The sequence below is a fragment of the Miniopterus natalensis genome, chromosome 9 (genome assembly GCF_054644295.1).
Source record: "Miniopterus natalensis isolate mMinNat1 chromosome 9, mMinNat1.hap1, whole genome shotgun sequence".
Classification (NCBI taxonomy): Eukaryota; Metazoa; Chordata; class Mammalia; order Chiroptera; family Miniopteridae; genus Miniopterus; species Miniopterus natalensis.
The window spans coordinates 26,685,962-26,708,583 of NC_142089.1; the positions used below are offsets into that span (position 1 = coordinate 26,685,962).

The 22,622-nt window shown below is 35.2% G+C and overlaps 1 protein-coding gene across 1 annotated transcript; it reads right to left on the reverse strand.

Annotated features, from left to right (window-relative positions):
* Positions 1-236: 236 nt before the first annotated feature.
* IPP (intracisternal A particle-promoted polypeptide) lies at positions 237-20,892 on the reverse strand. The gene is made up of 8 exons (XM_016199270.2): positions 20,328-20,892; positions 16,074-16,505; positions 13,464-13,619; positions 12,113-12,280; positions 7,591-7,728; positions 6,857-6,979; positions 4,263-4,483; positions 237-834 (listed from the first exon to the last, which is right to left on the reverse strand). Exons 1-8 carry the CDS (start codon positions 20,617-20,619, stop codon positions 610-612), a joined length of 1,755 nt encoding a protein of 584 aa, XP_016054756.1. The 5' UTR covers positions 20,620-20,892; the 3' UTR covers positions 237-609.
* Between the last annotated feature and the right edge of the window lie 1,730 nt (positions 20,893-22,622).

Here is a 22,622-nt window from a genome sequence, read left to right on the forward strand (position 1 = left end):
GCTTTTTTTATGCTGTTATCAACAGGTTAAAACTTAACTCTCTATATAAATAGCTAGACATTTCTCACATGTCCCTTTTTTCTCACATTTTTGTTGCCAATAAAATGTTTGGGGCTATTGAAACTCCTAGCATCAAATAAAAGTAGGAAATTGTTTCATTGGCTCTTCCCTGTAGGTTAAACTATGGCCATGGAAAATTGTGTTCTGGATTGAATTATGAATGTACAGACACCTTTAACTGTTTCACTGATACTCTTACATTACAGAGTCATGTTACAGCTTGAATTGCAATGGAAAAGATGCTAAAGGGGCAATTTGCTGAGAAGTTTCTAACAATTTTTACAAATACTAACTGAACAATTCTTGAACATAAATAGCATTTCTATTAGTAAGCTTGTCAAATTTTTGTGAGCTCTTTATTAATTTAGGATATATTCCATATCCCTTCTCACTCAAATTCTTAGAAAAATAATCTTAGTCATTTATCTATCAAACACATGGGAAACTCAACAGAATCAAAGGGTCCTAGGACCAAATGCATGGGTGATTTGCAAAAGGTCAGATCTTATATTTTCAAAATGTTTCTTGTGGTCTCTTACAGTTTATAATTCATAGTACAGCAACACCTCCTTCACAACGACTGGTGATCATGTTACTGATTTCTGTCCATGTATCTGAATGAGGGTTATAAACTTCAACTGAGTCCAAAGTACCTGGTGCCAAGAAATCATGACTGGAAGATCGACCTCCAGAAACATACAGAAGCCCATTGACTGCCACAACACACATGCCTGCTCTAGGCACTTTCATTGAGGCAACTTCAACCCACTTTTCCTGGTTAAGAGGAAAAAAAAAATTAAGTTAGCAGTGTCATAAAATGATAATAGAGAAAACTGCTGAGAAATCTGATATGGTTCTTTTTACATGTTTAAATTTCAAATTCACAATCCGGTCACATCAGTATATAGAACATTTAAAAATAAACTTTCAAGTAGATGTAGATAAAGTAGTAAATTTAGAGAAAAACAATTGAAAAGTCTGTGATTAATTATAAGTTATTATCAGGAAATAATCTAGAGATTCTATATAGGCAGGCATTCTGAAAAACTAGTTCTAACCTGAGCATGTGCTCTGACTGGGAATTGAACCTCAATCTCCTGGGTCATTGGTCAATGCTAAACCACTGAGCCATGCCAGCCGGGCTAGAAAGTGAACTTAAAAAATAAAATAAAATAAAAAAATAAAAAAATATATATATATGTTTTTATGATTTTTAGAGAGAGAAGAAGGGAGGGGGACAGAGAGATAGAAACATTGATGAGAGAGAAATATCGATAAGCTGCCTCCTGCATGCTCCCTACTAGGGATCGAGCCTGCAACCTGGGCATGTGCTGTGACTGGGAATCGAACTGGTGACCTCTTGGTTGACGGGTCAATGCTCAACCACTGAGCCACACCAGCTGGGTGAAAGTGAACTTTTTAAGGACAGGTTCTTAATGAACTTCACATCCCAGTATCCAGCATAGCTGCAGTACATTATAGAAAGTCAATGAGTGTTTGCTGATCTGAACTTAAATGAAATGCTGAAATACTAAAACCAGCAACAATCCTTTGAAATTAAAGAATAAATTTAAAGGTTATTTGATTATATGAAATTACAGAACATATCACAAAGTTGGGATAGTTGAAAAAATATATTTTAAAAGACAGATATATCCACAAAAATATCTAAGGCTGATTAAGATAAGTTAGGATGTTGGGGTTATGTTTCTCATTAGGGAATATAGTAAATAATGCTGTAGTAACTATGTATGCTGTCAGATGGGTACTAGACTTATTGTGGTAATCACTTCGTAAGGTATATAAATGGCTAATCACTATGCTGTACATACCAGAAAGTAATATAATATTGTATGTCAACTATAATTGAAAAAATATATTTAAAAACTCCCAGATATTATAAATATGTTAAAGGTTCTAAAGGAAAACATAAACATGGTGATGGGAGAAGTGGAAGACAACAAACAACAAGATCTTCTAGAGCTAAAAAAAATATATATAGTATCTGAAATGAAAAAGTTCCCAATAGGGGCTTAGACACTGCAAATTAGAAATTTAGATATGCAGAAGTTTAATGAACTTTAAGACATAGCAAGAGAAACTATCCAAACTGAAGCACAGAGAACAAAGTTTTAGTTATACAGGATGAATAAGTTCTAGAGATACAATGTTCAGCATGGCGACTGCAAGTCACTACAGCATGGTGACTTGAAATTTGCTAAGAAAGCAGATCTTAATTGCTCTTACCACACCAAAAAAAGGAACAGGGAGCTATGTGAGGTGATAGATATGTTAATTAGCTTGATTGTGGTAATCATTTCACAATGTATATCAAAACATCACATTGTACAACTTAAATATATGCAACTTTTATGTCAGTTATAGCTGAATAAAGCTGGAAAATAAAAACAAACTGAAAAACAAAGAGAGAAAAATAGAAAAAAATTTAACAGAGCCTCAGTGATCTGTGGGACAATATCAAGTGATCTTACATGCCTATTATTGGAGTTCCAGTAAGAGAGCAAGAGACTATTTGAAGAAATATGGCTGAAAACATTTGATGGAAGGTATACTCCCACAGATTCAAGAATTTCATTGAATTCTAAGCAGGTTAAACACAAAACACCAACAAGAAACACATAACCAAATTACTGGAAACTCATGATAAAAAGAAAATCTTATAAGCTGACAAAGAGCCAGGCCGGGCATGGCTCAGCGGTTGAGCATAGACCTAGGATCCAGGTGATCGGGGTTTGATTCCAGGTCAGGGCACGTGCCCAGGTTGCGGGCTTGATCCCCAGCAGGGGGAGTGTAGGAGGCAGCCATCAATGACTCTCTCATCATTGGTGTTTCTCTCTCTCTCCCTCTCCTCTCTTCTCTCTAAAATCAATAAAGATATATTTAAAAAAAAGAAAAAAGGCGAAAAGATAGAGTTATTGGAAAATAAAAGAAATAAAATGGAATACTAAAACAATCAACATAAAGACAGAAAAAGGAGAGAAAGGATTAAAAAAAATGGATTATAAAAATAAAAAACAGCAAAATAGAAGTCTAAAAACCAACCAATCTGTAATTACATTACATATAAATAATAAAAACTCTGAAGACTCCATTTGAAAGTCAGAGACGGTCAAACTGCACAAAAAACACAGACCACAACTATATGTTATCTTACAAGAGATGCAGTTTGTAAAGACATAGATTTAAAGTAGAAGGGGAAAAAAGATATACCATGCAAATACTAATCAAAACATAACTTGGCTACATTAATGGTTGCATTAATATCAGACAAAGTAGACTTCAAAACAAAGGTGGTTACCAGAGGTAAAGAAAAAATATTTCATACTATAAAAGGATCAATTCATCAAAAAGACATAATAATCTCAATGTGTACAGACTTAATAACAGAGATTCAAAATATGAAGCAAAACCTGACAGAAATGAAAGGAAAAGCAGACAAATCCATAATTATAGGTGGAGATTTCAACACTTCTCTCTTAGCAATTTACAAAGCAATGAGATAAGTTGGAAATACTTAGGGAAGACTTGAACAACACTAATAAGCTTGACTTAAGAGACATTTATAGAACACTACACTCAACAACAGCAGAATACAAATTCTTTTAAGGTGCACATGAAACATCTACCAAGACACAAATCATACAAAATATGCTCTTTGTTCACAATGAAATTAAATTAGAAATCAGTAATACAAAGATATCTGGAAAATCCCCCAATATTTGGAAATTAAATAGGATACTTCTAACAGCTCATTGGTCAAGGAAGAAATTACCAGAGAAATTAGAAGATATTTTGAGATAAATGCTAATTAAAACATATCAAAATGTGTGAGGGGCAGTTAAAGAAGTGCTTGAAAACAATTTATAGCTTTAAAGGTTTATAGTATAGAAAAAGAAAGGTCTGAAAATCAATCATATAAGCTTCCACTTAAAGGTTCTAGAAAAAGAAGAGCAAATTAAAGCCAAAACAAAGAGAATGAAGGAAAAAAATAAAGGAACAGAATTGAATGAAATAGAAGGTGGACAATCAGTAGAAAAAAAATCAATGACACCAAAAGTTAGTTCTTTGAAAAGAAAACCTACAAATGATCAAATCACGAATGAAAGAATGCACATCACAATGGACCTTAAAGACATTAAAAGAATAACAGGATACTAAACATTTGAAATCATCCAACTTACCTCTTCAAAGGAATATTTTTCTACAGTATGAAGAGCATCTTGCGTTTCGTTCCACCCTCCAATAGAATAGATGCAGTCATTGAGTGCAGCAACCCCAAGATATGCTCTCCTGGTTCCCATTGGAGGAAGTGGAGACCAACGCTTGGAAAGTGGATCATAAACTTCAAAAGAACGAAGCTCTATTCCTTCATTGCTGATGCCTCCAATTACATAAATTAAACCTGGAAATGGAATATTTTTGCTCAGATGCTATATAAAATAGGATACAATAATTAACAAAAGTCACAGTTGTGATTTCAGTTTGCTATGCTGATACTATATTTAATGTAGGGCTTACCATTTTTTAAGAGAAAATAGACTTCTGTCTAGTTCATCACAGCTCACATTTAAGCAAGTTATAGAGAATTAGGGGTATGAATTTAAAGTGAAATTAGCCCTAGCTGTTTTGGCTCAGTGGTTAGAGCATCAGCCTGCACGGACTGGAGGGTCCTGGCTTCGATTCCAGCCAAGGGCACGTACCTCAGTTGCAGGCTTGATCCCTGGCCTCAGGTGGGGCACGTGTAGGAGGCAATCAATTGATGAGTCTCTCTCACACTGATGTTTCTCTCTCTCTCTCTACCTCTCTCTCCCTCTTTTCAACTCTCTCTGAAAAGCAATGGAAAAAATATCCTAGGGTGAGTATTAAAAAAATAATAAATAAAGTGGAATTAAATTTTCAATGAACTTTATGATGCTATAACAAAATAAATGTCAGACAAGGGTTTCCCATCTTATTGTCTACTTGATAATCTCAAGTTCCAGATGCACTGCTACCACATATAGGTAAAAAAGGAAAGGGAAAGGGACATTTTTCCCCTTAAAAAATATTATGCACTTAAACTGAGAATGACATGACCATGTTTGGTGACAGCCTACCTGTTGTTTAGATGGACATAAAAGAGAAAATTGAATTTAAATTACAATAGTTATATGGCTAGATTAAGATATCAGATCAATCACTGGAGTACATCAAAATGTTATTCACAGAGAGTTTACATTTGATTGAAGAGTTTTTTACATTTGATTGAAACTAATGGTTTTGACAATCTACAATTATTTTTGAGTGCCCAGTTTCTCATGTTCCAAAGTGAGGAGTTATAGGTTATAGCATTTTAAGAAATGTGAGCTAAATGTTGATAAACTTGGGTTCTAGCTCCAGCTATGCCAATAACCAGCTCTGAGAAGGGACAACTCACAATCTTCCTAATCTTTAGCTTCCTCATTTATAAATAAGGGGGTTGAAGTTGATAATCTCCAAGATGCCTCTTTAGCTCTATGATTTTAGATGGGAAGATAAAAATAATAAATATAAAACAGCTAGAGAACATTATAATATTAAATAATAGAATATAGTCTGCACCACGTAATTGGAACATTTAAATGTTAGTGGAAATCTGAGAAAGTACTCACAAAGCAAGAAGAGCTTGAGCTGGGAACAAAGCAGGTTGAGTTGTCATATAACAATGGGCAGACTGCTTCCTACTCTGCAGGTACATATAAATTTGCTCTCCAACTCTGGACAGAGAATCAGGTTTTATTTGACAGTGCTTACTACCTCTCAGGATATAGAAGACAATTAAAATAATGTCTGTACACCATTTTAATACTCAGTACAACATTTTTCAAATCTATCACAGCATTATATTTTGTGTGGACTGAATAACAGTGTAGTCTGTAAAAAAAACTCTGAAGAATGCCCTGGCTGCTGTGGCTCACTGGTTAGAGAGTCCGTTCAGCAAAAGGTCTCGGGTTTGATTCCCAGGCAAAGGCACGAACCTGGGTTGCATGTTTGATCCCCCTCCCCGGTCAGAGCACGTTCAGGAGGCAACCAATCAATGTGTCTCTCACATTGATGTTTCTTTCTCTCCCCTCCCTCCCTTCCACTCTCTCTAAAAAAAATCAATGGAAAAAATATCCTCAGGTGAGGATTAAAAAGTAGTAATAAAAACAAACAAAAAAAACACTGAAGAAGCCTATAAGAAAGGACTGTGAAGACTGTTTTTGATTCTCTATCTACTTAGAAATACTTACTAAGGCTTCATGGGAGGCAAAATAACAATAAAGAATGACATTTTAAATGCTTATTTTGCCTATCTGGAATTTTAAACTCTAGCTTTGTTTATTTTGGGGGGGGGGGAATAGATTATTTTGACAATACAGAAATAAAGAAAAAAGAAATTAAAAGATGTAAGAGGTTAAAAGCAGAACTTCTATACTGTTAATCACTTAATACTAACAAACATAAAATAATATACATTTGTGCAAATAAAGCCTCAAGCTCAGTTTTTATATTTTTTCAAGAAAAAAAATTTTTTTAAATATGTCTTTATTGATTTCAGAGAGAGGAAGGGAGAGGGAGAGAGAGAGAGAAGCATCAATGATGAGAGAGTCTGATCGGCTGCCTCCCGCATGCACTGGACTGGGGATCTGGCTCGCAACCCAGACATGTGCCCTGACCGGGAAATCAAACCGCGATCTCCTGGATCCTAGGATGATGCTCAACCGCTGAGCCATGCCCAGCTGGGCCCAAGAAAAATATTTTATACAGCAATTACCTTGCATTTCACAACAGCCAAAGTAGTAACGTGACATAGCCATATTGCCAACTACTTCCCATTTATTTTCATCAGGATCAAATCGTTCAATGGTGTTCCCTATCTCAGCTCCAACCCATCCACCTGTAACCAAACAGAAAAAAGTTATGTCTGGGATAAAGGAATCTTATTTATCAAAAACACCTTAGAAAACATCTAATCTGACAACTTCATATTATGGATGGTTATCATATGGAACAGAGGGGCTATCTGTCCAAGATCACACGAAAAGTTAGAAACTGACAGTGAGTAGAACTCGTATCTTTCAACTCTCTGCCTATTTTCAACTAGAGGTTTAAAATAAAACAAAAACTTTAACGTATTGCATAGGAAATTTGGTATTTTGCAAAATTATCTTTTGAAAAAACTTCTGCATATTTAGAATGCTTATAACTAATCATGAGATTTAACTATCAGCTAAAGTGCTTCACTTGACATTTCATCTATATTTTATCTCCATCTCTTTCTAAGAACTCCACATGTGACAATATTCCCCAAGTAATAATATTTTAAGAATAAGAATTTATATCACTTCTCGGCCTTTTGGCTAAGATCAAGTGTAGTAAGAATAAGAATTTATAAAGCTGAAAGGATCCAAGTTTCTCATGGGAGGGAAGGAAAATTTCTAAAGTAATCAGAATCTGACTAAGAATTTAAATAATATTAGATATCCTTAAATTAGACAGCATAATTACCCAAAGCATAGATAGCTCCATAACACACACACACTCCCAAGCCACAGCGGGGGTGATTCATTGAAGCTACAGTTGTCCACTGTTTAGTAACTGGATCATAGCATTCAGTACAGTCAAAAATCATTGAATCTTTTTCACCTGAGTTAAATAAAAGGGGCACATATGAGGAGGTTTAGTAATGCCAATAGCCTAGAACCATAATACAATATTCAGTAGCATTCCATGTTGTCAGAAATTCAACTATTATGTCTGATTTTATACTATTTATTAAAATTCATTTGCCCAGCAAATGTTAATTTGAAATCATAGCACTATACCATTTAGTATAGTCCATTTAATGAAGTAATGACTCAATTTTCTTTCTTTTTTAAAATTTTTACTATTTCTTATTATCTATTTCTAATTCTACCACCCAAACAATCCACGTAATTTGCATTTTGACACTTGTAAAATTTGAGTTTTAATAAAATCCTTATCTAGCAACAAACAGAAAGTAATGTAATTTAAAAAGATATCACTTAAAATAAAACTTAAATATACTATACCTAGGAGTAAACCTAATTAAAGATTGTTTAAGACCTCTATGTTTAAAATTTATAAACTTTATATAGATAAAGTTTTAAATTAAGGAATATCTAAATAAATGAAGAAATGTATCATCTTCATGAATTAGAAGAGTCAATGTAAAGATGATTATCCCCAAACTGATTTATAGATATAATACAATCCCAATTTTTTTAAAAAACCTTTTTTATTATGTTACACTTAACACAACATAAAATTTACTGTCTTAACCATTTTTAAGTTTACAGTTCAGTAATGTTAAACACATTCATACTGTTGTGCAGCCATCACAACCATCCATCCCCAAACTCTTTTCATCTTATCAAACTGAAACCCTATACCCCATTTTCCCCTCCCCAAGCCCCTGGCAATCACCATTACACTTTATGATTTTGACTATTCTAAGTACCTCAAATAAATGGACTCATACAGGATTATTTTAAAAAATAAACTGATTCTAAAATTTATATGGAAAGTACAAAAGGGCCTAAAATAGGCAAGCAGTCCCAGAAAATGAGAAACTGCTCTATCAGATAAGCTTATTAGACTTAAACAGAGCTATAGTAATTAAGATAGGGATAGACAAGGAGACCAATGGAACAGAAAAGAAATCTAGATACAGATTCATGCATATGTAAGACATATGACATGACAGTTTGTACTACATAGCAGTGTGGAAAGAAAAGTTTTTTTTATGCTAGGATAATTGGTTTATCTATATGGTGGTGGTGGGGAAATAAAACTGGTTCCCTACTCATACTAATCATAAAAACTAATTCCAGGTAGATTAGACATAAATATAAATGGAAAAGCCATAATTTTTAGAAAGCAGTAAAGGTTTATATCCTCATGACTTTGGAGTAGGTAAAGATTTCTTTAAAGAGGTACAAGAGCCCTAGCCAATCTGGCTTAGTGGTTAGAGTGTCGGCCCTTGGACTGAAGGGTCCCACGCTGGATTCTGGCCAAGGGCATGTACCTCGGTTGCAGGCTCCATCCCTGGCCCCCTTCAAGGTGTGTGCGGGAGGCAACCAATCTATGTGTCTCTCTCACATCCATGTTTCTCCCCTGCTGAAAAGCAATGGAAAAAAATAACCTTGGGTGAGGATTTAAAAAAAAGGGAGGTTACGAGAAACACTAACCATAAAGGGAAAAAAATAGTAGAGTTGGCTACATTAAAATTAAAGGTATTTGATTATCAAAAGATACCATAAAGCCCAGCCGGGCATGGCTCAGCAGTTAAGCGTAGGCCTAGGATCCGGGAGATCGCTGTTCGATTCCCGGTCAGGGCACATGCCTGGGTTGCGGCTTGATCCCCAGTCGGGGGGCGTGCAGGAGGCAGCGGATCAATGACTCATCATTGATGTTTCTATCTCTCTCTCTCCCTCTCCCTTCCTCTCTCTGAAATCAATAAAGACATATTTAAAAAAAACACACAAAACCATAAAAAGCCCTGGCTGGTATGGCTTAGGTTGGCTGGAGCATCCTCCTGTGCACCGAGAGGTTGCCTTATCTAAGTTGTGGCTTTGATTCCCTGTGGGGGCACGAAGAGGAGGTGGTCAATCGATGTTTCATACATCGATGTTTCTCTCTCTCTCTCTCTCCCTTCCCCCTTCTCTAAAACCAGTAAAAACATATCCTTGGGTGAGGACTAAAAAACAAAAAGAGATACCATAAAAAGAGTGAAAGGTGAAGCAGCAGAGTAGGAAAGATATTTGCAGCACATGTAACTTTTATGAGGGCGTAGAATCCTAGATTCAAAACTCTTATTGTGCAAAAAAGAGTTAACATAGCAGGCCTGAGACTGCCTATCCTTAGAAAGGCTTGCTTTGCAAGGATGACCCTTGGCTGGAGTCTGGGAACGTGGTTAGTAAACAGTGCTCTACAGTGATATAAAAATTTTCCCTAAGTGATGAGTGGCTTTTTGCAGTGATGAAAATGTTCTGAAATTAATGGTGATGGTTGTACAACTTTGTGAATATACTAAAAAACACTGAACTGTATCCTCTATTGGGGGGAGAGGAGGAACCTTTTTTCTGCCAAGGGCCATTTGGGTATTTGTAACATCATTCACCGGCTATACAAAATTATCAACTTAAAAATTAGCCTGCTATATTTGGTCAAATGTTTAATTAACTCACCACTAACGTGATGGCTGGAATTGTTTCTCTTTGGTGAGGCCTTGGCAGGGCCAGACCAAATGATTTCAAGGGTCATATATGGCCTGTGGGCCAGATGTTCCCCACCCCTGCAAATAGTGAATGTTATGGTATGTGAATTATAAATCAATTTTTTAAAATAGTATTTACAGCCCTGGTCAGTGTGGTTCAGTTGGCTGGAGAATCGTCCCATGCACTGAAAGGTAGAGGGTTTGATTCCCCGTCAGACACATACCCAGGTTGTGGGTTCCATCCATCCCCACTGGTCAGGGCACGTACAGGAGGCAACTGATTGATGTTTCTCTGTTACATCGATGTTTCTCTCTCTCTTCCTCTCCCTTCTCTCTAAAATCAATAAAAACATATCCTCGGGTAAGGGTTTAAAAAAAAGAAAGAAAGAAATAGTATTTAGAAATTTAACCCAGATATGTATGTATCTAGGAGGAAGTAAACTAAACTATGGTATAGTTATAGTACGTGTTATTTTTATTTTCTTTTTATATGCTTTGGTTTCAGCAAAATTTTCTACAACAAACCTGAATGACTTTAATAATAAAATTATTTAAAAATTTTTATATTAAGGAATATCTTAAGATACCATTATTAGTATTAATAATAGCTAGTAGTCACAGCATTTTTGAAGAGCACCCATAAATACTTCCGTGGCATCAAAAAAGAAGATACATATATATGCAAATGTCATATGGCACACTGTGACCCTAGGTTAAACAGGAGAATTCATGCAATGAAACTATCTGCAATTGCCAAAATGTACACTAAAAAAAAACTATTAGAATTCTAGTCAAAGATTATATAGAATTATGGACTTTATGCTGTCAAAGTTATTGCCTAAAATTCCAATTTCTTTGTTGGGATTTTCAGATATACCATGAGATTTACTGATTTAATGAAGTTCTTGAGTGCTAATTATGTTCTTTCCAAAGGATAAATAAACATAAAATATTCCCTATATCTCTCTTATTTTATTTTATTATTATTATTTTTAAATGTATCTTTATTGATTTCAGAGAAAGGAAAGGAAAGGGAGAAAGAGAGATAGAAACATCAATGATGAGAGAGTCATTTATTGAGCCCGCAACCCGGGCATGTGCCCTGACTGGGAATCAAACCCCGATCGCCTGGATCCTAGGTCGACGCTCAACCGCTGAGCTATGCTCGGCTGGGCCCTATATCTCTCTTATTTTAAACTGACAGTATCATAGTCAGAAAATAATAAAAAATTTTTGATATACAACTGTTAGTTTTTTATACTAACCCACAGAAATAAAGAAAAAAGATCAGTTGTAAGGGTTAGAGATGGTCCACCTTGGTCTGTTGCTATATAAACAAATTATCCAAAAGTAAATATTGATATTAAAAGTATTACCCAGCCTTGGCTGGGTAGCTAGGTTGGTTAGAGTATTGTCCCAATATGCCCAGGTTGCAGGTTTGATCCTCAGTCAGGACACATACAAGAATCAACCAAGGAATGCATAAATAAGAGGAACAACAAATTGATGTTTCTCTCTCTCTCTCTCAAAATCAACAAAAAACACACACAACAAAACACCAAACCTAAGTATTCTGCCTTGTGATAAATCACAGTATCCCTCTGGTCTGAAATATTCAATATCTTGTGTTTCTTTTTTCTTTCTTTCATTCATTTATTCAGTAAATATTTACTAAGCATAACTGTATCTATGTATACCCCATAGTACCTCACAATATTTATAAGGCATATAATAATTCAGCCAACTTATAGCTAGAGATTAATAAGGGAAATAAGGCATTTTCATCATTACCTCCAATAGCGTAAACCATTCCTCCCAGAACTGCTACTCCCAGCCCACATCGAGCCTGATGAAGTGAGGATACAGTGGTCCAGTACTGGCTAAAGGTGTCAAAACGTTCTACACAGCTGAGGGCTCTGCTATCACTCCAACGACCACCCTGCAACCGAGTATATCCACCTGAGCAAAGAAAGGAAAAGAACACAGCAAATCCTTTACCGCTAAATATGGAAATGGTAGTAAGGAGAAAAATCTAGCCCTCTAGGTCTAGACATTCAGTTTAACTATTTCATAGCAAGAAATAAATGCTTTAGAGCCTGCCATATATACATATATTGTTCTTAAATGTGCCAAGTCCTGAAAGATTATGCCTTAAATAAAATGAGTTAACCACAATGTTCTACTACCTGGTCTCGGTTATAATAGAATATTAGATAAAACATAAATATAGGAGCTGACTATCTGTCTAGTTAAAAAGTTTCATTATGACTTCTATTAGTGTCTCTTTCAATTAAAAATAGTGAGTTGAAATTCGGGTTTTGACTGCACATCTAATCACTGAAAAAGTTTATAGCATGCACTCGAAAAATACATATTTATATATCATAGCACGCATAAAGTTATACATATTATTATATACATATAAATTATACAGAATGTTTGTATGTAAATTATATTATCTATATAAGTCTAGGCAATCTGTCAATATATATATATATCAAATATTGATAAGGTTTAATGCTTTTCAAAATAGCATTAAAAAAAGAGGTTTTAATATGTTCATCTGATATGCCTATGGGTTATCCTGTACATCCACACTTTGGAGACCACTGGTTCCTGTCATCCCTAATGACCATCTAAGACACTGAATAGTTAATATTTTTGAGGTTTATTTTCCTTATTTTTCACTAGAATTCAAATTTTCAACTTTTAAAGTAAAATTTCTTTAGTCAGCTAATGACAATAATTGAGTAATCTAAGAACTCAAAGCTTTAGATCACAGAATAACAGATGTCAAATAAGTAGCTATTTTATTTTTAGATGTGTTCACTGTATTATATAACCACAATTTAAAAATCTGTAGCCTGTATGTAAAATTAAATATATCTATTTGACACACCTGAATATTCTGACATGTATAATAAGAACAAAATATTAAAAAGTTTTGGTACTGAAAATAAAGATAACTTCTATTACTTTTTAAAAGGTTCTCACCTATAGTGTATTACAGAATTGTACACCTGAAACCTTTTTAATTTTATTAACCAATGTCACCCCAATAAAATCAATTTAAAAAAAGAAAGATAAATAAATAAATAAATAAATAAATAAATAAATAAATAAATAAATGAAAGGTTCTGACCTACTGCATATAGGTACTTCCTTGCTTTCTTCCGAGGTCGAACCTTAGATGTCTGCATAAAACTACAAAACTTGCTCTCTTTGGGAGATTTGCACACCTCACAATATTCTTTCAAAAGTGTTTGCAATGCAACACGAAGATTAAAATCAGATACTCCTAAAGCAATGTTTAAAAGATAATGTTTAATCAACTTTTAAATAACATTGAAAAGACATGCTTACATAAAGATAAAACACATTTAACAATAAAAAAATTAAAACTCATCAAACAATGGTGTTTATTTCCTAGAATAGCAAGTATTATTTTTCTCATTGCTACTAAAAAATGTACTTTCCTGCCCAGCCGGCGTGGCTCAGCAGTTGAGCATCAGCCTATGATCCAGGACATCGAGGTTTGTTCGATTTTCAGTCAGGGCACATGCCCGGGTTTCGGATTCGATCCCCAGTGGGGGGCATGCAGGAGGCAGCCAATTGATGACTCTCTCATCACTGATGTTTCTAACTCTCTCTCCTTCTTCCCTCCTCTCTCTGAAATCAATAAAGATATATACAAATATATATAAATATATTTTCCTTAAATCAAAGATTTTTAAAAATATGCTCATAGTTGGTTAGAACATCATCCCTATACGTCAAGGTTTCAAGTTCAATTCCAGGTCAGGGCACATACAAGAATCAACTAAAGAATGCATAAATAAGTGGAACAACAAATCGGTGTTTTTCTTTTTAATATGTTTTTTTATTCATTTTTTTTAGAGAGAGAGGAAAGGAGGGGGGGGAGAGAGAGAGACATAGTTGTGTGAGAGAAATATGGATTGGCTGCATCCTGCAAACACCCTGGCCGGGGATCAAACCAGAAACCTGGGCATGTGCCCTGACCAGGAATCGAACCTGTGACCTTTTGGTGCACAGGATGATACGCAACCAACTGAGCCACACCATCCGGGGCACAAATCGATGTTTCTTTCTCTTTCTTTCTCTCTCTCTCCCCCCTCTTTTTCTCTCCCCTTTCTAAAGTCAATCAATAATTTAAAAAAATATATATGCTTCACAATAGGGAATTTTTAAATATATGTAGTATGAGGATTTCTCAATAAAGATGGCAAGGTGAAACAGGATCACAATTATCTAACAAAATGAAAATAAAATAAAGTAGCCCAAAGTTCTATACATACAACCTAATAACAAAGGGATATAAAATTATGTCATAAACTTTAAAAAATGTTAAAGCAAGAAACAGAAGATTCATTGGGATAAGGTCCATTTCCTAAAAAGACTTTGAGCATGACTGGGTAGGTTGTTCCTGCTCAAGAGTACTTAGTTGAGACGGTGAACTGGGGATAAAGTCAACCTGTATCCTACCTGGCAAGCTCTAAGATCCCCTAAAAGGGCACTATTTTCAAATGTGCACAAAGGCCCCATATATGCTTGCAAGGGACTGTCTCCTAGGCTTGTCCCTACATCCCAGAAGCAATATTAAGAAAAGGTCACTAGCAAAATCTTGAGAATTCTTACTAATAACTAATATTTGGAGAGAGGTAGAAAGAAGTCAAACTGAGAAGTCAAAGCACAAAACCATTAAAAGGAAAATCCCTTAAAGGACCATCAGTAAAAATAGAGAGGATCACCAGGGTTTGCCATCTAAGAGAGCACATTGCTAGCCAAAGTCTATGTGAGATACTTCCTTGGCTGTGTTAAGTAGGTCCTGACATAAGATCAATATTAGGATCTCATAAGGGAGAGCTCAGAGCCCAGGTCCCTAAGGAAGGAGCTCAGCCTTAACAAATCTCTATTCTTCTACCACCCTCAGACCTTAGGCTAGAAAGAAGTGGTGAGAACACAACACATAGCTCTCACGTTTTAGATGGGAGAACAAAGTAGTTAAACTAAGGTAGAGAGGGTGCCAAGGAGAATCAGCTCTTACATTATTTATAATTTACTCACATCCTAAAGTTTCAGGGCAGGACAAGAACAAAAACTTCAAATCTTGAAACTAGGTCTAAAGTAGTTTTAAAAAATAAATTGAAATATTATCATTTTTCTGATATAAAGTATCAGAAAAGTATATTCACAGAAGTGAATATACAGAAAAAGTATATTTTTTATACTATGGTGAAAAGTATTTGCAAAGTTTAGAACCTAAAGATGATTCAAAGGATACTTAGGAGCTATGATATCCTATCAATATAACATTTATTTTATAATGAGAGGACTTGCAGGATTTATTGAGCTTTGGTTCTGTTTTTAGCGTATGCATTTTCCTCAAATGTTAGGTTTTGCTGACTTTTTAAAAGCAACGAGGGAATTTTACACTGAAATAATTAGTACTGCCAAAAATAGCAGTATTTTAGCTCAGTCAGTAATTTTATCTATAACTCTCATCTCCATTAGTACTTAATCTCAAGAAAGGTACATAAGGATTTTATTAACATAAAGGCAGAAATATGGAAATACAACTGTCTTCCCACAGAAACAAAAGTCTGTATCTTGCATACAGTAATCATTCAATAAATGTCTGCTATGGAACTGAAAAATAAAAACACAATCACATTTCAAACAGAGAAAAAGCCACTGGATAATTAAGTGACTAGTTTGATATGCAACAAATTACCTTCTATGTACTTTAAAAGCCTCTGAGGAGGTAATAAAGGAAATCGAATTGGGTCTAGCACTTCCACCACGTATTTTTTTCTCTTTGCCAGATCTTTGAGAATCCACTGCATTGCAGCTAAGAAGACCTGGTATTCGTCCTCAATGCTAAGCTCTTCACTTCGCAAAATTTTTATCAACTGATCTTTTGTAAGTGCCAGGAACTCTTCCCCACTCTGAACCTCCAAGAAATGGACATGAATGTAGTTTTCTGTGAATTCCAAAAGATCGTGGCAGGCAATTTGCTCAGAGAACTGAAAGATCCCAATGCAGTTCAGTGGGTCAATTTGTCCTTTCAGAAAAGCACAGCAGAGATTAACAACTTCAGTCAACTGTAGCATGTCAGCTGCCACAATCAACTCCTGGACATTATTCACTCCCATGTTCACTACGCCTAGGGAAACAGGGAAACAAACAACCAGTACAGTAAATTAAAAACAAGCATTATATTTGATTCCACTAATAGCTAAGTAAAAGGCAACAAAGGATTTGTAGAAAGGGCACAAAACTTAAAATTATAAAGATACAGAACATTTATAGAACACTTACAATGAACCAGACATAGCATTAATTGCTTTATACATTCATTTAGCCCTGACTACAACCCCATATCGTTTTTAATTTTTATTTTATTAAGAAAACAGAATCATCAACAATAAAGATAAATTAAAAAAAGAAAACAGAATGAGAAAGTTTAAGTAACTTGTCCTCAAATCACACAGTTAAGTGAGTTGCGGGTAGAGATTGACACCAAAGTCCATGCTTTTAACATAAGGCTATATGCATCTAACAAACATTTACTTAGGCAATGGGGAAGGTAAGACAGAGTCTCTATCTTCAATTATGATAAAGTACCATACAGGTGTTAATTTCAATATTAGGTATAACCCAGAGTCTATAACATATGAGAAGTTATTAATATTTAACATCTAAGTAACTATATATACCACTCTCTTTCCAGAGGGCTTCACTTTTATATATTTACATAGGGACTTTGGGAGGACATCAAATAGTCAATTATATTTAAAAAGAAAAAGAACACACTATAATTCTCCTTCCTAATAAGGATAAACTCTCCATTCCGTTTTATACTTTCCCTTTATCCCTTTTATCTCCATTTACTCCCACTAAACTATTTGTCTAAAGTTTGTATTCCCAATTTGATTTATAAAGTCTGTTGGGGCAAGCCTTCCCCCTTAAGTATTCCCAATGCCTAGCACACACTAGGTGCTAAAAAAAATTGTTTTAAATGAATGAATGGTCAAAGAGATTATGGTGAGAGGAAGAATATAGCTTGTTGAACGCAAACAGGGGTTTTTCCCCAAGTATAAGAAATGTAATCCACCATGGGAGTAAATGGTAGTGGCTTCAGAGAAAATGGAAATAAAACATACTTGAATAAAATGAGAACTCACTGCAAACTTGGAGAAAATAAAGATCATGGGTTATGATTTAAGGGAGCTGAATGATTGCTACTGAATAATGCCAAGAGTTACGTCAGAGTAATAAGCCCTCCAACTTAATAAGCCTTTATAGATTACAAAAAGTACTTTTACATTTATTAAAATTTATCTCATTTAACCTTCACATGTATTATAAACTGCTACTATCCCCAATTTACAATAAGGAAAATGAGGGTCCTACAAGCTCATTTCTATTTTGTAAACACCTCATCTGCATTACTGAGAAAACTCTATAAAGGCAGAGGCCATGCCTGTCTTGTTTACTTCATACCCCTAGTGCCTAGCTCAAAAAGTATTCATAAATATCTGTTGAAAGAATGAATGAATAATTTATTAAAGTTAAATGAATTGCCTTGTATCACATAGCTAATGAGTGTCAGAGCTAGATCACAAACCCAGGTCATTTGATTCTAAGTGAAGTGCGTAACAACCTAAGGTGAGAAATATCTGTTAAGACCTATTAGAATTGTGAATGATTAATAAAAAATGCACAGATAAGTCCAAAGGAGAGATGAACAGAATAACAGGTTTTGTTGCCCTCACATCTCCAAACAAGGAAATGCTATTACAATGAATCAAAGAACATGTTTTTTTTTAAAAAAATTAATTGTAAAGACTACAAAGTTCCCTGACCAAATACATAACCAAAATTCATTTTCATCTTTACTAACAGAATGTTGACTTTGCTATGAGTGGCAACTGTGGCCAGCTAAATATTACATTTCTTAGCCTCCCTTTGCAGATAGAGGTGAATTTTTGACTGAGTTTGGCCAACAGGATAATAGGTAGCAGTTATTGGGTAGGGTTACCAGAAAAGCTTAAAAAGAGGATAGACTCAGCTGACAGGCTCTTTTCCCTTTCCTCCTTCCTGCTTCCACTGGCTGGAGTTCAGTGATCATGATATTACAGGCTACAAACTCTAGATGGTGGAACAAAATGTTGCAAGAATAATGGAGTACTAATGACATCATGAAGCCACTATACCAGCCTTGGAATTACTATGGATTCATTTTTGTGGAAAAATAAACTTCTATCTTGTTAAGCCACCTTATATCTTTTACTAGCAGCCAAATATTGTTCTTAACTATATACCAGTTTTAGCGTTAAATGTCAACATTGTACAATGTTATTTCCCCCTTGATATGCTCAGTACCTTTTATTTCTCTGGGTTTTACCACTTTTTTATTTCTAATAGTACTAATCACCAGCAACATGGTAATGATGCCATGAACATTCTCTTTCACTAAATATCTCTTCCTGCTACTATCAGACACCGGAGGCAGAGTAGACAGTTTGTGGCAATTCTTCTGTTTTTATGTAGTTCAACACTAATTCCACTGGATTAATCTGTGTTAATTTCTACTTTGCAAATATGAGAAGCAAGGGTATTTATGAAGCAATTTTCAGCTCGCACAAGTCATTTAGAAAAGTGAGATCAAGAACCTCAAAATGTTAATTTGTACATTAGCCAATAGGCAGAGCTGCACTGCTTTCAGTAGATAAAAGAATCATTTTTACAATCTTCCAATTAAGAGATATTTTTCTGGCTCGGCTGGCATGGCTCAGTGGTTGAGCATCAACCTATGAACCGGGTCATGGTTCGATTCCAGGTCAGGGCACATGCTGGGGTTGTGGGCTCGATCCCCAGTGGGGGGCATGCTGGAGGCAGCTGATCAATGACTCTCATCATTGATGTTTCTATCTCTCTCTCCTCTCCCTTCCTCTCTCTGAAATCAATAAATAAAATAATTTTAAAAGTTATTTTTCTGAAATTTCTCAAAAAGGAATATGAAGCAACGTAAAAAAGTTAGTTTTTGTTATTTTCCAGGTTTAAATATGATACGTTAAATAAGCAACACTTATCATCTCCTCAAAGGAGAGCATAGTGTATTCTCAAAAGTAGACCAAACAGTCTTTGTTTTCAATTTTTTTTTCCTGATTATAAGAGTAATATGTATTCACTACAGAAAAAACTTTAAGGCAGAAAAGTACAAAAATGAGTATGAAAATCACACATACTTTTCCCATATACATACACTATTAACACTTTATTATATTTCTTCCAAATAGCTTTTCCATGTGTATTTATTTGTTACATATCATATAAGATTAAAACTTTTTATATAGGTTGTATGTGGATTTTCTAGTATCATTAAAACTCTTTGAAAACACTTTAAAAGTAAGTTTTGATTAAAATAATACATGTTGATTATGACATTTTGAGGGGAAAACAGAAAAAAAGGGAAGAATAAGAATCGTTCATATTCCATCATCTAGAGGTAAACAGCAATATTTTGGTCTTTTCCCTGTGCACAAGTACACACAATGATTTTTTAAAAACAAAATTGAGGTGATTTATATGCAGATTTTCTTCATTTAATATATTGCAAACATTCTTCCATGACAGTATATATTTAAATCATTTGTGAGATTTTAAAATATCCCATTATGTATATGTACCATAATTAACTATGTAACCTACTGAGGGACAATGAGATTGTATTCAATTATATACTATTATAAATAATGTTACAATAAATGTCTGGTCCATAAATGTTTGCCTGTATCACTAATTAGTTCCTTAGTATTCCTAGAAAAGGAACACAGGGTCAAAAGATATGAACTTTCCAAAGGTTCATAATAATAAATTGTCAAATTACTTTCCATATAAGTCAGATCAATTTATATTTCCATAGCAGTACATGAGTGATTACATCATTCTTCACTTAAAGCTACAAACTCACTTAACATACCTGTGTAAATGAAATCTAGAAGTATTCGAAATATTCCGGCTTCAATTCCTAGAATCTGTACAACATCTTTTGAGGACTCTTTCATTCCTCCAGTGAACAAAGCTGCAAAGTAAGGACTACTGGCAGCCAGAACCAGCCGATGAACTTTAAAAATTTCCTCCCCAACTTGTAGCTGTACATCACAGAAATGCTGTCCACTCCTCATTTTATTGATCTGGGCCAAGATGAGTTGGGCATGTTTATCTGATGAAAAAGGACTATCGCCAGCCTTGGGACAGCCCTCATTAGCCATGATGATGATAAATTAATTTAAAGGACTGCTGCCCATAATCTGGTCCTCCCCTAAAAAACAAAACAGAAAGAGACTGAACAACATATTTTTGAGTTTAACATGTCTTTTATTCACATACATATGAAACATTCCCTATCCTCAAGGAGCTTACAATCTACTTGGGGACATAAAACACACATGAAACAAATAAGAACTAAACTGTGTGGTACCATTCCGAGGGTTTCAGAGAAGGAAATAAGTAATGGGCTCTGAAAAAATTGAAGGACACTTTACAGGAGAAACGGGACCTGAACTGGATACTGAAAGATAATGAGGAGAGGGCATTAGCCCTTCTGGGTGGAGTAAATAAGGAGAGGCACAAAGGAAGACAAAAACTTTTGAACACTGCAGTAAGGAAACACACACTGCAGCCACAATGAACTTTCAAAAAACCAACTGGGTGCCCTAGCAGGTTTGGCCTGGGGACTGAAGGGTCCAGGGTTCGATCCCAGCCAAGGGCACATACACCATTTGTGGGCTCCATCCCCGGCCCTGGTTGAGGCGTGTGCAGGAGGCAACCAGTCGATGTATCTCTCTCACATCCATGTTTCTATCTCTTTCCCTTCCACTTTCTCTGAAAAGCAGTGGAAAAAAGAAAAAAGCAATTGTGATCAGGGCAACTGTTTGCTTAGAATCCTTCAACTTGTACATTTCCTTTAGCACACAAAGCCTTCCAATCTCACCTCTGACTACCTATCCAGTCCTATCTCCTATACTCCTCTTTGAACTTATTAGGCCAACAAAACCTAATGATTTGCAGTTCTCTAAAAGTGACTTTCATGGCATCCTTCCATGCCTTTTCCTTCTGGACCTTTGTTATAATCAAGACTGTTCAAGTAGAATTTCCTTCAGGAACTCTTCCCTGTTACTCTTTTCTCTGGGTGGGGTGCTCACGCTAAGCCTACCTACTTTATAACCTATATCACACTCTATGTTGTCAGACACTCTATCATCCTACTCCCTACTTTTTCTCTCTCTCTGAAAGTTCCTTGAAAGACAGCCCCTTAGAAGGAGGGACTATCTTTCATAGCTATAGCACAAGAATCTAACATATATTAGGTTTTCAAGTGTTTGTAAAATGAATGAGTACAGTGAGAAATAACAATAGCTTTGTTACTAGGTTGTTTTAGTATAACTCTGATAGCTTTTCCACACAGTCAACTGTAATTCTCACAATAATTAAGAGGCTGGAAGAAAAAGATACCGTTATTCAAAATGAGAGAGGGGGAAAGTTTCCCAAGGACACAGTGCTTACTCTAAAAAATCCTGGGCTCTTCCCACCATATCACATGCATAGGAGTAATTACACCAGGTTATAGAGAAACCCAAGCACAGAAATTTGGACCCGAGCTCTTATAGGTTCATCAAGAGTAAACATAACATCTCAAAACTGTTATCTGAGCCTTCAGGGGGATAAGTCAAGTCCTGAAACGCAGCCTTTCAGCTTCAACAGTGAGAATCAAAGATATAAACCCAAGTTACTTTTTGAATAAAGAAAGCATGTAATTCAGTAATATAAGAGATAAGGTGATAAAACACCGGGGAAATCTAAGATGACTAAGGTTTTGTAATTAAGGCTGACAGGAACAGACTGGCAGGAATGGTGTGGGCTGATGTTAGAAAAAAGTGGTTAAGTCTATAGCATTCAAACTTATCAAAGTAAAATAACTAAGCTGACTATCATGATTATCTAGGAATTAACTTGCTGAGAAATTTGATCGAGAAGTTAATAAGGCGGCTGCTAAAACTTCACATCAGCATCTACAGAATGTCAATATATTACATTACTGGCATAAAAAAGCAAACACTGTATTTGTCTCTACACAGAAATTTGACCTGCAGATATTATTTATTAAACAAGACCTGGCTATAAAGCTTCATTCTGTTTTAGATTTCTTCCTGTCAGTAGATTTTGGACCCCGGTGGTTTAATTACAAGGGACCTTCAAGGCATCGAGCGCAGCC

Coding starts and splice junctions, on each gene's coding strand:
- IPP (XM_016199270.2), bottom strand. CDS start 20,619: ATGGCTAATGAGGGCTGTCCCAAGGCTGGCGATAGTCCTTTTTCATCA. Junction 16,506..20,327: donor TCTAGATTTCATTTACACAG/GTATGTTAAGTG, acceptor CTGTTTCCCTAG/GCGTAGTGAACATGGGAGTG. Junction 6,980..7,590: donor TGGAGCTATCTATGCTTTGG/GTAATTATGCTG, acceptor GTTTGGTTACAG/GTGGATGGGTTGGAGCTGAG.